The sequence below is a fragment of the Artibeus jamaicensis genome, unplaced genomic scaffold, assembly GCF_021234435.1.
Source record: "Artibeus jamaicensis isolate MK-2021 breed Jamaican fruit bat unplaced genomic scaffold, CSHL_Jam_final contig_525, whole genome shotgun sequence".
Lineage (NCBI taxonomy): Eukaryota > Metazoa > Chordata > Mammalia > Chiroptera > Phyllostomidae > Artibeus > Artibeus jamaicensis.
This window is the reverse complement of record NW_026521874.1, coordinates 15,963,259-15,979,271: the sequence shown is the minus strand read 5'-3', so window position 1 is coordinate 15,979,271 and position 16,013 is coordinate 15,963,259. Positions and strand designations below refer to the sequence as shown.

The 16,013-nt window shown below is 44.8% G+C and overlaps 1 protein-coding gene across 3 annotated transcripts in view; it reads left to right on the top strand.

Moving 5' to 3' along the window:
- The first annotated feature begins 938 nt into the window (after positions 1-938).
- THOC5 (THO complex subunit 5) overlaps positions 939-16,013 on the top strand; it is a 31,976-nt gene continuing 16,901 nt past the window's right edge. Inside the window, exons 1-10 of one of the 3 annotated variants that reach the window (XM_037153267.2) lie at positions 939-1,063; positions 2,047-2,164; positions 3,018-3,149; positions 5,581-5,724; positions 8,208-8,321; positions 8,464-8,561; positions 10,357-10,503; positions 12,379-12,493; positions 14,803-14,935; positions 15,599-15,631. In XM_037153267.2, coding sequence (XP_037009162.1) covers positions 3,054-3,149; positions 5,581-5,724; positions 8,208-8,321; positions 8,464-8,561; positions 10,357-10,503; positions 12,379-12,493; positions 14,803-14,935; positions 15,599-15,631 — 880 coding nt within the window. In that variant the 5' untranslated portion in view covers positions 939-1,063; positions 2,047-2,164; positions 3,018-3,053. The remainder of the gene's footprint in view (positions 1,064-2,046; positions 2,165-3,017; positions 3,150-5,580; positions 5,725-8,207; positions 8,322-8,463; positions 8,562-10,356; positions 10,504-12,378; positions 12,494-14,802; positions 14,936-15,598; positions 15,632-16,013) is intronic. The other 2 variants (XM_037153268.2, XM_037153269.2) reach the window with 2 other exon arrangements.

The window sequence follows — 16,013 nt, the reverse complement described above, 5'->3', positions numbered from 1 at the left end:
GTGTCTTTTCTTCATCTGCAAGGAACTTTTTGGTAGGTGGCCAAGGCCAGGCCAGCTTTCCCAGTTCCAGCTGCTGATTTACCCCCCTCTGTATGGTATTGTGCTTCCTGAACTACTCAATGATGGCTTTCCCCCATGGCAGAAGGAATTTCCCTATATAACCAGGGATTTGAGACATCAGTGTCTCTACCTCCAGATAAGTAGGGCTTACTCTGCCTGTACAATTCCTACCAGGGATAGAAAATATTTGAAGCTGTTAGACACTGTATTTGAAATTGTGACTGCCCTGGGCTAATTGGGTCGAAAATGGGAAATTACTGATGCACCTGTGGTAAAAATACATGTAAGGTGGGGTTAATGCCCTCTCTGACTTGCTGTCCTGACTAGTGTGGATGTTAGGGTGAAAATAACAGTTGTTAATAACCCAGGTTATGAAGGCAAACCCACAGGGGTCCAAGTCTTGACACTACCACACTTTTGTGTTATCTTGGGCATGACGCCAGTTCATTCAACAAATACTTGACAGAGAACCTACTAGATGCTGGACTTGGGGCGCTGGGGAAAGAGTGAAGGAAACACATTTCAGAGTGTTCATCCTTGCTGTCCTGGCCGGGTGCTCAGAGAGTCGACACACCAAGATTGCGGGTTCCATCCTGGTCAGGGCACATTCATGAAGCAACCAATGAATGCACAAGTAATTGAAACAATAAATGGATGTTTCCCTCTATGTACTCAATACAAAGAAAAGATTGCCCTTGCAGCTTCAGTTTCCTGGTTTTAGAGGACTGCGTGAGGATGTTGGCGATTGGGACACTCCCAGGCAACCCAGAAACCTAGTAATCCCCGCCTCGTGGTCCCAGGTCATCCAGCCACTGCCTGCACCGTAGGCCGATTACCTTCCCGGGACTTGGCGCTTCGCTTCCGGCTTCCGCTCTTCGCTTCCGGCCTCCACGCCTCGCTTCCGGCTACTCTTTCTTCCTTCCGCTTCTTGGTGGTGCGCTGGCTGCAGTCTCCCGGCGCATAAAGTGGGTCGCTCTCTGGGACCGGCTCGGGACGCTGTTCGGTGAGGAGGGGAGCGGGACTGTGGAAGGGCGGCAGGGCCAGGCCGTTGCCCTGGGACTGAGGTGCGGATCACCCGGGGGCGTCCTGGGGCTGGAGTCCGGCCCGGATTCTCGCCCTCACGCCCGGGTTCCGGGCCTGTCGGCGCCGCGCGGCGCGACCGCGCGCGCTCAGTTTCCACTTGTGGGAAATGTGGGCTGCAGATTGTAGGCCTCACATTGTAGCCTCCAGGTGACGACGGTGGTGGTGGTCATAACCGACGGCTCACATTGTGTGCTTTTGTGTGCCAGACACTCCACTGTGCTGTCAAAGTCGGGGTTTCCCACATTTAAGCCTTTCAGGTCTTACCTTTGTGGGGTCTCACCTTTGGGGGTTTGGCTAAATCAACTTAGATGTAGGATTACTTATTAAAGGTTTTTAATTGAGTCACTTTTAAAATTTAAATTCGGTTTAAAAGAAAAATGCCTCCTCCAAGACTAGGAGGCATATAATGTCATTTTTCTTTTAAATACAAAACTTTTTTCACTTGTCATATGCAGAAGGTAATGATAAAAATTAATATATTTTAGCCCTGGCTGGTGTGGCTCAGTAGATTGAGTGCCGGCCTATGAACCAAAGGGTCGCCAGTTCGATTCCCAGTCAAGGCACTTGCTGGGTTTCGGGCCAGGTCCCGAATTGAAGCCTGTGGCCAGGTGCCTGGCCACAGGGAGGCACATGCGAGGCAACCATACATTGATGTTTCCCTCTCTTTCTCCCTCCCTTCCCCTCTCTCTAAAAATAAATAAATAAATAACAAAATGAAAACAGATCACTGTTAATAATTCTGGCTAGATTCCATTGTCTAAGGCTCTGTGATAAGTCCTTTTGTTAACAAAGGAACATGGGTGTTCATAGATGTTAGACAAACTGGGGAAATGAGACCTTTTTTTTTTTGAAGCAATGAGAAGGTTCTAAAGAAAATTGAAAAGAGATTAACTTTCTCCTCAGGTGTTCAACATCATTTAAAGATCACCCATGTACCGTCTAAAGCCCCGCTCCCAGATCATCTTCATCACCTTCCACAGCGGAGGACATTCCTATGTTAATGTCCACAGCAAACCCTGAGGTGGGGACTGGAATTCTCGTTTGATCTGTGAGGAAACAGGCCCAGAGAAAAGTGAAGTGTCTTGTCCCAGGACTCATAGCTATAAAATAGTAGAGAGGAGACTCCATCATAGGGTTCTCTGACTTGTCTACCATGAGCTACAGGATCCCTCAATAATTGTTTCGGACAAAGTTTTGGGGGTGAGGGGAATAATGCTGCCCACCTCAGGGGGCTGTGGTGCCATTTGGGAGAGATGGGGGGGGGATGCTTTTATGACCACAGCCATGAAATGTAGGCTGTGGTCTTTTAAATTTTAGGGTTAACCAGGGAGTTGGTGGCAGCCCCTGATGAGATGGTAGCAAGACTAGGAGGCATATAATGTCATTAAGAGCACTGATGTGGCATCAGATGTAGTCAAGCTTTAGCATAATAGCGGTGTAAGCTTGGGCAGCTCATGCACCTTTCTGATCCTCAGCATTCTCATCTGTAAAATGGTACTTTTTACCTAAAAGGTTTGTATAAAGATCAAATGAGAACATACCCATAACGTGCCTAGATAAGGTCTAGCACACAGCGATCAATCAGTAGTATTGGGAATGTGCTTATATGCCAGTCTGCGGAGTTTGGTCAGTGGTGTGGTAGTGGTGCCTCTAAAGGAGGTGGAGGTGAAGAAGATGGGTTCGTTTTGGACAGGCTGAGGGATGACCCTTCCCCATTTTTACAGAAGATTTAACTGAGGCTTAGGGTTGAGTCTTTTCTTGAGTTACCAGGGTGTTAGTGACCAGAACTGCTAGTTAAACTTCAGTATTATGACTCCAGGAAGATCTCCAGTTCCAACTCTAGAAAAATCTCAAAAGCTTTCTCCCCTGAACAGGTCTCTGCTATTTCTTCCTGACCTCACCAAACCACCATGTCGTCAGAATCAAGCAAAAAACGGAAGCCCAAAGTGATCCGCAGCGATGGAGCCCCAGCTGAAGGGAAGCGCAGTCGTTCTGACACTGAGCAGGTGAGATTAGCCAAGGTTGCCGTGCTGCTGAGAATTGCAGCGTGTGGGCCAGGCACCTGGATGTGGGTTTGTAGCAGGTAAGGGTCACAGGGACAACTTCCCAGGCGGCCTCTGTTTAACAGGGTGCCCAGAGTTCATGTAGCTCTACAAAGTTTAAGTAGCCGCATCAGGTGTTGCTGCAGCATCCCAGCACCCAACAAGCCTACGTGAGACATGATTAGTGCCTGAATGGAGAATGCATTCTAGTATGGTGTTTCCCGTTTTCCGGATGATCAGAGGAAGGCAGTCCATCTGCAGCATGCCACTTGAGCTTTGGAGATGTGGCGGCCCTGGTCTGCTGCTGAGACAGTACCAGAACCACGTGCCCACAGAACCTCTTCTGTGGTCTGAGAGCCAAGTGGCCAGCAGGATCTCCTTTTGCTATTTCTCTGTCCTTGAAACCGTCAAGCTAATTCATTACTTGTTTTGATTATTTGGTTGGTTATGTGTTTTGTTTGTTTTTAAAACCAGAACAGAAACATACCAGCTTAAGTTTAAATAAAAAGTGATATCTTCCTCAGATTGGGAAATCAAGATTAATGAAGAAACATCCTTTTGAGGGCATTGATTCTGACTCTTTCTCTCTTTGTTTAATTTTAAAGATTTTACTTACATATTTTTAGCAAGAGGGAAAGAGAAAGAAAGGGAGAGAAACATCAATGTGTGGTTGCCTCTTGTGTGCCCTGTACTGGGAACCTGGCCTATAACCCAGGCATGTGCCCGACTGGGACCAGCGACCCTTTGGTTCACAGGCCCTTGCTCAACCTACTGAGCTATACCAGCCAGGGCTGACTCTTGTTTTAATGGAGATATAACTGAAATACAGCATGTTAGTTTTAGGTATACAACAAAGTGATTCGATATTTAATATATTGCAAAATGGTCACCACAGTCAGTCTAGTTAACATCTCTCACCATACATAGTTATAAAATCTTTTTTGTTATGATGAGAACTTCTCAGATGTACCCTCTTAGCAGCTTTCAAATGTGCAATACAGTATTATTAACTATTAACTCTCTATTAAAGAGATTTGTTCTGTTTACTCCAAAGGCTTGGAGACCAATTACGATATTTTAGTCTCTACTAAAGCTTAATTTGACCATCTGAACACTCTTCTATAGGAATGTGGTGATATTAATTCTGGTTTATCTAGATAGTGGACTGTCTGGCCGTGGTGCAGCCATTTTGATGGAGATATGTGTTGGGATGGAAAATTGTACTAAACGGCATGGACAGTATGAGCTCATTTTGTTAAAAAATAAAATGTGCGCCCTGGCTGGTGTAGCTCAGTGGAATAGAGCACGGGCCTGTGAAGCAAAGGGTCTCTGGTTCGATTCCCAGTCAGGGCACATGCCTGGGTTGCAGGCCAATGCCCCAGTAGGGGACACATGAGAGGCAACCACACATTGATGTTTCTCTACCTTTCCTTCTCTTTCCCATCCCCTCTCTCTAAAAATAAATAAATAAATAAATAAATAAATAAAATAAAATTTGCGTTTGTCCACAGTATTAGCCATGGAGTTATTTCAGACTGGGAGGTGAAATTATAGGCAATTTTTCTTTTTTTTTTTTTTAAGATTTTATTTATTTTTAGAGAGAAGGGAAGGGAGGGAGACACATCAGTGTGTGGTTGCTTCTCGTGTGCCCCAAACCAGTTCAGGACTGTGTGGTTCACAGGCCAGCACTCAATCCATTGAGCTATACCAGCCGGGGCAGCAATTTTTCATTTTGTTTTTTGATACTCGTCTCTATGTTCTGAATCTCTGTCACTAAGCATGCATTACTTTATAATCAGAAGAGGAATTATTTTCCATTTTGAAACAAAGAAAAACAGGTGATGTGAGGAACAGATTCTTTTTTTTTAGATTTAAAAAAAGATTTTTTAAATTTATTTTTAGAGATAGGGAAAAGGAGGGAGAAAGAGGGGGAAACATCAATGCGTGGTTACCTCTCATGTGGCCCCCACTGGGGACCTGGCCCGCAGCCCAGGCATGTGCACTGACTGGAAATCGAACCAGCGACTCCATGGTTTGCAGCCCGTGCTCAATTCACTGAACCACACCAGCCAGGGCTATTTATTTATCTTTAGGGGGGAAGGGAAGGAGAGAGGGAGAGAAATATCAATGTATGGTTGCCTCTCATGCATTCCCTGCTGGGAACTGGCCTGCAACCTAGGCATTCACCCTGACAGGGAATCGAACTGAAATCCTTTGGTTCACAGGCCCGTGCTCAGTCCACTGAGCTATACCAGCCAGGGCTCAGGAACAGATCCTTTAGAGACCTGATTTGGGGGTTCATGATTACTGGTCTCAGCCCATATCCCTCCCTATGCCTGGTCCTGACAGGGAGACTTTTACTCCCTCCCCAAGTCCTGTATCCTTGCCTCCACAGGAAGGTAAATACTACAGTGAGGAGGCTGAGGTAGACCTGCGGGACCCTGGAAGAGACTATGAGCTGTACAAGTACACATGCCAGGAGTTGCAGAGACTCATGGCTGAGATCCAAGACCTGAAGAGCAGGGGAGGCAAGGATGTGGTAAGGAGTGGACTGGACACACATGGACCTGGTGGGTCTGCATGGGTGGGCCTGTCTTGCACCTACGGAGCCCTTCCTGATCTTGGTCTCCTGTCTTAGCTGCGAGTAGTTGGTTGCAGCCTGGGGGCTCTGGAGACTTGCCTATTAATTTATTGGAAATTCTCATTATCACCCAGTCACCAGTTATATAAAGTAATGAAAGTACAAGATAATTATTTCTTTCATTCCTATAATTTGATAATTCATCCAACTACTGTAATATTTATTAAGTGCTAAGTATTTTGCTAGGTGAGGAGAAATGATAGTACATGTAAGTTTCCTTGCTATTGTAAGGAGAATTGTAAGGATATATACAAGTAAATCATAGAGATCAAAAATGAAATTGTTTTTTTAAAAATATATTTTATTGATTATGCCATTACAGTTGTCCTATTCCCCCCTTCATTCCCCTCCACCCTGCACACCCCCTCCTCCACTATTCCCCCCTTTCATTTATGTCCATGTGTCACAAGTTCTTTGGTATTCCTATATTCTTGCCCTCCCCCCTATCTATTTTCCCATCGTATTTTTTCTTTTTCTATTTATTTTTTTAATTTATTTATCTTTTATTATTATCCATTAGTTTTTTTCCCCTTTTTTGATACCCTTTTTTCTCAAGTTCTTTAGATTCTATATTTCCCATACTATTCTTGCCCCCCCCATCTATTTTCTATCTACTGTCTATGCTACTTATTTTCTGTACCTTCTCCCCCCTTCTCCTTCTCCCACTCCCCTGTTGCTAACCCTCCATGTGATCTTCATTTTTATGGTTTGCTCCTGATCTAGCTGTCCTCTTAGTTTGCTTTTGTTTTAGGTGTGGTTGTTAATAACTGTGAGTCTGCTGTCCTTTCACTGTTCATCTTTTTTATCTTCTTTTTCTTAGGTAAGTCCCTTTAACATTTCATATAATAAGGGCTTGGTGATGATGAACTCCTTGAATTTGATCTTATCTGAGAAGCACTTTATCTGTCCTTCCACTCCAAATGAAAGTTTTGCTGGATAGAGCAATCTTGGTTGTAGGTCTTTGGTTTTCATGACTTGGAATACTTCTTTCCAGCCCCTTCTTGCTTGTAAGGTCTCTTTTGAGAAATCAGCTGACAGTCAGATGGGAAGTCCTTTGTAGGTGACTGTCCCCTTATCTCTTGCTGCTTCTAGGATTCTCTTCTTCATTTTAATCTTGGCTAATGTAATTATGATGTTTGGTGTGTTCCTTCTTGGGTCCAACTTCTTTGGGACTCTCTGAGCTTCCTGGATTTCCTGGAAGTCTATTTCCTTTGCCAGATTGGGGAAGTTCTCCTTTATTATTTGTTCAAATAAGTTTTCCACTGGTGGCTGTTCCTCTTCCCCTTCTGGTATCCCTATAATTCAGATGTTGGAGCGTTTAAAGATGTCCTGAAGGTTCCTAAGACTCTCCTCATTTTTTTTAATTCTTGCTTCTTGACTCTTTTCTGTTTGGCCATTATTTGCTTTCTTCTGTTCCACTCCATTGATTTGAGTCCCAGGTTCCTTTTCATCGCTATTGGTTTCCTGTGCAATTCCATTCATTTCCATTAGTTTCGCCTTCATATGTTTCTCTAATTTGTGGCTATAATCAACCAGTTCTGTGAGGATCCTGATCACCAGTGTTTTAAACTGTGCGTCTGAGAATTTTGCTATTTCTTCATCGCTTAAATTTATAGGCTCTGGGGCTTTGAGTTCTTCTTGAGCCATTTTTGGTCTGTTCACGCCGCTGGGTGAGGAGCAGAGCCTTAGGTGGTTCACCAGGGCCGGGCCACTCAGAGTCACTGGGTTACCACGCTATATGTGGAGGTGGGGTCAGAGCGGGGAAGTGGCGGCGCCCTCTGCTGCTGCTTGCCGCAGGGACCCACTGGGTCCCAGTCCAATTGCCCACTCCCTTGCTTGTCTATCCATGCACGAATGCGCGACCATAGTCAACCCGCAGCCCTGCTCCCTCGCTGTTTCCACACGGTCGCTGGGTCTCTCACTAGGTCCAACCCTGTGCCTGGATTCCGCGCGCCTGAGTCCGTCTGACCGAGTTTTCCTGTGCTACCCCACTCTGCCAGCTGCTGGTTTTGCCCCTTACCGGTCAGGCTGAAGAATTTGTTGTTAACAGACTTCCGAAAAGTTCAATTTTCTGTGTTCTGGCTGTGTTTTTTGTTGCTAATATTTAGTTGTCTCTAAACTTGGTTGTGTGAGAAGGCACGGCGTCTCCACCTATGCCTCCATCTTGGCCTCGATATTCAATTCTTAATACTTTGGTCCAAGCAGAAAGTGCTTTTTTTGGCCTAAAAACCTTAAGCATTTCCCTTGTACAATTAGTCATTCTTTCATTCCTCTCTGACTCTTCTCATGGTTCTGAGCTCCTTCCAGTGTCTTCATTTTGGAGCAGAAGGAAGCTTCGCAGCACCCATGGTTGAGGTTTATCAGTTTTTCTTTGCCTTCAGGCAGTTGAGATTGAAGATCGAAGGATCCAGAGCTGTGTGCATTTCATGACTCTAAAGAAGCTTAACCGATTAGCCCACATCAGGTTGAAGAAAGGAAGAGATCAGACCCACGAGGTACAGTTGGGAGGTGTAACCCTCCTGCTCCCCACCCTCTTCTCAATCTCCTTTATCCTGTTCTCTGAGTTTGCTGCTGCTCTGCTCCATCGTGCCCCACCCCAACTTGCCCCACTCACCTCTGGCCTTGTCCTCTTTTCAGGCCAAGCAGAAAGTAGACGCCTATCACCTGCAGCTCCAGAACCTGTTGTACGAAGTGATGCACCTGCAGAAGGAGATCACCAAATGCTTGGAGTTTAAGTGAGTTTTGGAGGACAGGGCTTTGCAACATGGTCTGTTGGTAACTGCTTTTTTTCCTGCATAGCTCTGCGTGAGCTAGTCTTTTAAAAAAGAAATCAGGCGATTGTGGAAACTGTAGGACCTGGGAGAAGGGTGTATAGATTACTTTGGGAAAATTGGAAGCAGTTTCAGGCTGCACCAAGAAACTCAGAAGCCTATCTGACCCTTTTGAATTTTGAGCTCTGTACCTGGTACAAGCAGTTGTCTCTCCCTAATAGGGACCTCTGCATTCATTACCAGTTCGATTCCTGAGTACTTGGTGTGGAAGCGACTCGCTTCCAGTCATGCCCTTTTAACCATTGGCCCAGTTTCCATCTCTAAAGTTCCAACAATTCATTTTTGCAGGTGGATTTTGTTCTTTGGAACCTGCATTTCTTACTGCTTAGCTGTCTGCTGGTGAACAGAGTCTGGCAGTATTCTTTCATAAAGTAATTAATGCCTCTTGGCTAATCCAGGCTGAAAGATGAGAAGGAGGAAGGAGTAGACAGAAGAAGAGAAGGGAACGTGTTCTCGTTTGGTCAGACCCAGTTGTGCAAACTGAAAGGAGGCAGGTTTTATTTGTAATAAACTTGGGGTGGGTGGGCACATCAGACATTGGGTCTAACGTATTTTTAATAAGGACGATTTTTGAGAGGCATCTTTATCTGTTCCACAAATTCGTCAGATAATAATACTTAAATACTAATAGAGGTGAAATCCACATCAGGTCGGTACCTGAGTTAATAGTCTTGTATAGTTGTCACTTTCCTGGTTTTGACTTTGTACTGTTTAGATACTATTATTGGAGGAACCCGGGGAAGAGTACATGGGAGAAGTAAATGTTCAGTACTCTTTTTGAAATATCTTGTGAGACTTAAGCTATTTAAAAATAAAGGTATAAAAACGAAGTAAAAGAATGCATGCCCCTACCTGTAACTATTGCTCAGATGAGAACTGATAAACCCAAAATACACTGGAACCGATCCACAGAGAGGCAGTGGCCACAGTAGATACAGCCCGCATCTCAGCTCTGCCACACACTAGATGCGTGTGACCTGGGGCATACTGCTTAACTATGGAAGTTTCCGTGTCATTTGAAAAATGGAGATAAAAATTCCCATTTTAGAGTTGTGAGAATTAAGTCAGGTGAGGACGACATACACCATGTGTTTGATGTACAGTAGCAACTGTTATCACCATCATTTCTTCACAACCTGTGCACCATGTTAACGCAGGGCAAAGTGTTGCATTTCTTTTCTTTATACACGTATGTCTCTCTACATGCAGCATGTAAAGCCTCTCGATTGTTTTCCCATCTGGTTATTCCATGCTGGATCTGCCCCATCCCGTGCTTACACAGCTAACATGTGGAACTTAAGTGCAGACCCTTATGTTTATTTCTGGTAAATGATATTTCTCGGTTCTAACCTGACTGTCTAGGCCTAGACCATAGTGTTTTTATTTGGCTTTTTAAGCTAATAGCTTTCATCCTGGAGATGTCTGGGAGTTCAGTAAGCATCCCTTCCAGCCAGGTCTTTAGCTAATTCATGGATAAAAAGGTTGGCAGCATGGGTAAGGAGCCTATGGCATGCCACCAACTATCTCTCTCCATCTGATACTTCTGCTAATGACCATTTGCTGAGCAGACTGGACTCCATGTCCCTGGGTAGCTGTAGGCCTGGGCTAAGTGGGCGTACATGGGGAGGAACTTCGGGCCTGCTTAAGCCACAGTGTGGGTTCCCAGCAACAGCAGCTTAACCTTCATTTTTGTCTGTAGGTCAAAGCATGAAGAAATCGATCTGGTCAGTTTAGAGGAGTTTTATAGAGAGGCTCCTCCAGACATCAGCAAGGCTGAAATCACCATGGGAGACCCTCACCAGCAAACCCTTGCACGTCTGGATTGGGAGCTGGAGCAGCGGAAAAGGTAGTGTCTCCTCCCTCTTGACCTTGTTAACCTGTTCAGACAAAGTGCTTTAACCACAGGGTGCAGTACTTTGTCTTGCCCCACAATCTGCTGAGCAACTAGCAGAATAGTCTCTTTGAGACCAAATCTCATTTTGTGATTTATTCACACCTGTTAGTAAAAAATTGGCCAACCGTGTAGTGAGTAGGGTTGGAATTGCTTAAGGCTATTAACAGAAAGTTGGTGTAAGCTTTCTTTTAAAATCTTAACACCTGAGCCCTAAATATTTTTTCGGTCTTTCCCCCTGCCTATAAGAATATCCCTATGTGTGTGTGTTTTTTAATCCTCGCCCAAGGATATGTTTACTGATTTTAGAGATAGAGGAAGGGAAAGAGGGGAGAAAGAAAGAGGAAAAAAATCAATGTGAGAGAGAAACATTAATCAGTTGTCTCCTGTATGCACCACCACCAGGGATCAAACACACAATTTAGGCACGTGCCCTGATCAGGAATCAAACCCACAACCTTTGGTGTACAGGCTGATGCTCCAATCAACTGAGCCACCTGGCCAGGGCTCACTGTGGTATTTTAAAGCTTTGTAAACATTATTCTAGAAAGTTGTGCAACATTCAACATATAGACAGTTGTAATACTCGTAATTATTCCTTTTACTGGATTGGACTCTTAGTTTGTTCCCATTTTGGGGGATCATAAATAATGCTTCAAGGCATACCTATAGATGTAAGAGTTTCCTGTACTAATGAAGAGATTTTAGTTACTGTAAATAGAATGTCTATACTGCGTAATTTAATCTAGGTCTTTCTAAGAATATGGAGGGTGTTGTTTGGTTTTTTTAATCCTGGAATCTTAATAACTGTATCTCTTCCATTATGGTGGCTTTTTTCCCTTTCATATTATATAAGAATTCTAAAGCTTCGGGTTGGCACGTCTCCTTTCTTTGTTGGAGAAGCAGCTGTTTTTATCTCTTGCCTTTTCTGTTATACATTGTGTTCTGTGTCGTGGTCCACGTTATGAATTTAATAAGCACTAAAGTCTGATTCCTAAGAAACTGGTGTCAGTTCTTTAGCAGATAGGGCCGGCCTGGCACCCCTGTGTCCTGGGCACAGGTGAACTGTGCGTGTTGCGTTCCTGTGGCCCTGGTCTGGAATCCACCCTGAGTCTGCCCTGCTCAAGCCACTCGATGGCCTCATTTGAGTCCTGTAGCTAGGTCCACATATTTGTGAAACTTTGGGACTTGCCACTGGAGGCAAGAAATGGACCAAAAGCTGGCCAGTGTGGCTCAGTTGGTTGGAGCATCATTTCATAAACCAAAAAGTTGCAGGTTCAATTCCTGGTCAGAGCACATGCCTAGGTTGCAGGTTAGGTCCCTGGTCTGAGCGCGAATGAGAGGCACTCAGTTGGTGTTACTCTCTCACATCAAGGTTTCTCTCCTCTGTCTTCCTCCCTTCCCTTCTCTAAAATCAATAAGCTCATCCTCAGGTGAGGATAAAAAAGCTAAAAAGAAGAAATGGAACAGATGATGACATGGGTATTTCTTAGAGGTTATGGACAGGGCCTCTGGAGCCAGACAGGCACAGATTCGAAGCCCAGCTCTGTGCTCGTTTTTCATTGGATGACCTTGAGCAAGTTACCTGCCTCCCTGATCCTTCATTTCCTCCTTTGGGGATACGAAAAGTACCGATCTTTCAATGTTTTTATAAGGATTAAATGCAATAATGCTTATAAGGAGTTCTTCAAAGTACCTGGCATGTAATAAGTGCTAGGTAAACATGAGTTCATGGAGACTGCTGTTTTTTGGTGAGTTCTGACAGTGAACAGGCGTGTCAGGACAGCCCTGGAGAGCATCTAGTGTCAGTGCCCTATCCTTTCCCAACAGGCTGGCAGAGAAGTACCGGGAGTCCTTGTCCAACAAGGAGAAGATCCTTAAGGAGATTGAGGTGAAGAAGGAGTACCTGAGCAGCCTTCAGCCTCGCCTGAACAGCATCATGCAGGTGAGGGCCTCCCCCCAAACCTCCACCCCCTCAGCCTTTTGCCTTCATTGAAGAACCAGTGAGGCCTTGCTGATCTGAGCTGCCGGCAGCCACGTTTCCCTCTGGGTTTTGCCCGGTGTGTTACCCTAATCTGGGTTAATGTGCAGTGTGAGGATGGTCCTGGCTAACATCCTGCCGAGCTGGCATGATAAGGTTGTGTCCTGGGTGGAAGAGAAGCTGTTCGGCTGGACTTGGGAACATTATCCACACATTTTACGTGGGACGTTTTCTTTCCACGCAGAGCCTCACCCAGACAAAACACATTTGCAAACTCCTTAGTTTACCAACCGCATGGTGTTTACCAGCCCCTGAAGTCTCCAGGCATTGCAGCGTGTTTCTGTGGCTGTTTGATTCCCCCTGACTGTACCTCGGGCAGATCCTCAGATCTACTCACTCTGAAAAGAACCGTAATGATGTTTGAAAGCCATTAGGTACCTTAGGAGGAACAGTCCCCACTCTACCTGTAAAATGTCAAGTCTTTCTACATCGGTGACCTGATTTTGTTTGCTTTGTGAAACCAGACTTGGTCTAAATCCCTATAGTTTTATGAAGCAGGGTATATGGTTACTATGAGGGAACTTTGCAGAAGGCCCCTAGAGAAATGATAAATTCTCTTTTTCTGGGATTTGGCAAGATCCGCATTTCCTCCCTTCAGCTCTGGGCATATAGACTTGGAATTGTTAAAACAGAAGTATTCCCAGTAGCACTTCATAATAGGACAGAAAGAAAAAAAACCAGAAACTTTTAGTTGTACTTAATTTTTTCTGTTAAAAAAATATTCTGTGCACATACTTAGGTTTTTAAAATGATTGTACTGGTTTATGGACATTTCCTCCAGCACTGTATGAAAGTTCTAGTTGTTCTGTATCCTCATCAACGCTTGGCATTGTCAGTCTTTTTTTTTTTTTTTTTTAAGATTTTATTTATTTATTTTTAGAGAGGGGAAAGGAGGGAGAAAGGGTGAGAAACATTGATGTGAGAAAGAAACATTTCCTTTTGTGAGCACCCCAACTGAAGACAGACCCGCAGCCCAGGCCAGGCGTGTGCCCTGACCAGGAATTGAACCAGCGACCTTCCTACCCGGGTCACACCAGTCAGGGTGATATTGTCATTCTTAATTGTAGCGACTGTGGAGGGCATTGCTTATGGTTTTCATTTCCCTTTCCCTGGACCAGGAACAGTTGAGTACAGCACCTTTTGTGTGTCTGTTGGCTTTTGGATTAACTCTTCGGTCAGGGGCCCGCTCAGGTCTTTCATCCATTTGTCTGTTGGATTGCTTAGAGTTTTTTATATTTTCTGATATTTTGCAGATATCTTTTCCATTCTGTAACTTCCTCTCATATCTTTTAATGAGCATTGTTCTTAATTTTAATATGATCTAATGACCAGTGTTGTTCTTGTAGCTAGTGCTTTTGTATCCTACTTGAAAAATATTTCTCTGTCCGAATGTCATGGAGATATTATATTCTCTTGTTTTTCTTATAGACACTCTATTGTTTACCTTTCACATTTAGATCTATAATCTTCCTGGAAGTGCATTTTGTGTGTAGTGTGAGGTAAGGATCAGATTTACCTTTTCTCCCTTGTAGGTATTCAGCTGACTCGTTTATTGAAAGGACCATTCTTTCGCCATCATTCTGCAGTGTCTCTCTCATGAATCAAATGTCTGTGTGCAGGTCTAGGTGTGATCTGTTTGTCTGTCTGTGCACCGGTATCATACTGTTTTATTTCCTGTAACTTTAGCAGAAATCTTGATGCTCAGTAGTGTACGTGCTCCAGCTTCATTTTTCGGGATTATTGGATATTATTGGACCTTTGTATTTACAAAAAAGTTTAGAGTCAGCCGGTCTGTTTTCACCTGCTGGAATTTAGAGTGGGATTGCACTGAATTTGTAGATCACTTCAGGGAAAATATGGGAGTCTTCCAGGCCATTAGCATGACATACATCCATTCATTTAGATCTTTCCTTTCTCAGGTCTTTGTGTAGAGGTTTATGCACCTTCATTTATTTATTCTTAGGCATTCGATGTTTTCTTGATGCTGTTGGAAATGTTATCTTTTTAAGTTCATTTTCTTACTGTTTGTTGCTTGCATAAAGAAATACAACCGATTTTTTTTATATTGACCTTTTATCTACCGGTTAGTTCTGTTAGCTTATCGTGTATCACTTTTACAAATAAAAAACTATGTACAGTAACTATGCAGCCACATGTTCATATGTAGACAGCCTAAAATGGAAAAATAAAAATCCCACTTCTGTTGCATACAGGCTTCCCTCCCAGTGCAAGAGTACCTGTTCATGCCTTACGACCAGGCTCACAAGCAATATGAGACGGCCAGACACCTGCCGCCTCCCCTCTATGTCCTCTTTGTTCAGGCCACTGCGTATGGGCAGGCCTGTGGTAAGTATGGGGGCCAGGTGAGGAAAAGGGGCTGAGGGAGCAGAAGCTGTGGCTGATTGGGTCATTTGGAAGCACTGCCTGCTGAGGAAAGCTCCCAGGCCTTGCTCCAAAGCCCTCAGGTGACAGATGCTGCCTCCCCTCTGCATTACCCAGCATGGCTGCTTTGACTGGCTGGCCTGAGGCTGGACTAACCTGATGGGCATTTCAGTGTGGATGGCTTTGAATCTTTGAGGAGCCTGGCTGGTCAGCTCTTGGGTGCAGTGCGCAGGCAGCCCAAAGCACGCTTGGCAGGTAGATTGGCACCTCCTGCTCTGCTTCAGGGAAGGGGCTTGGTAAGCACAGGTCCTGGTCAGCTCTCCTAGGCTTTTCCATGCTCCAAACAGGCTGCGTGTCATTACGGTGAATTACCCAGTGAGAGGATGTGTCCTCCTTAAGCTAAAGGCAGCCCTTTGCTCCACTAGGGTTTTGAGAAGCTTTTGGAGACCCCGCCTCTTGCCCTACTGCAGCTTTCACCCAGCACCTAAACTTCCCACCCCCTCCCACCAGTGCATGCCTCTCCTCCCAGCCATAGGCACCAATACATTACTCTCTCTCTTCTTATGTCTTCCTGGTCCCTCTGGTCCTCTCCCTCCCCTTTGTTCTCCTTTCTGTTTTCATCATCAGCTCATATGAAATCTTCCCAGCCCCCTAGACAGGGTGAGTAATTTTCCTTTGTGTTTAAACCCCAACCTGTTTCCATTCTCCTTTTACTGTAGAATTCCAGGACTAAACTACTCAAAAGTTTGCCAGTGGTTGATGGGCACAGCCAGCTTATTTGGGGTACGGTGTGATGGGCCATGCTGGGTTGTCAGAGAGAAGTGGTTGGCCTCTGGGAGTATTACCTCAGTGCCTGCCACTGGGGGGGAGTTTGCCACCTCTACTTCGTACAGTTGGGCAGATCATTTCAGTCTTCAGTGACTGTCTGTAACCTGTGTGCTTTTTTAAGTGGAGCAGGAGAAGGGGTGTCCTGTCTGATCTCCCAGCCCTAGACCAATGAGGCCCCACAAAGTCAGGGTCAGGCATCACTCAAGGAGGCATC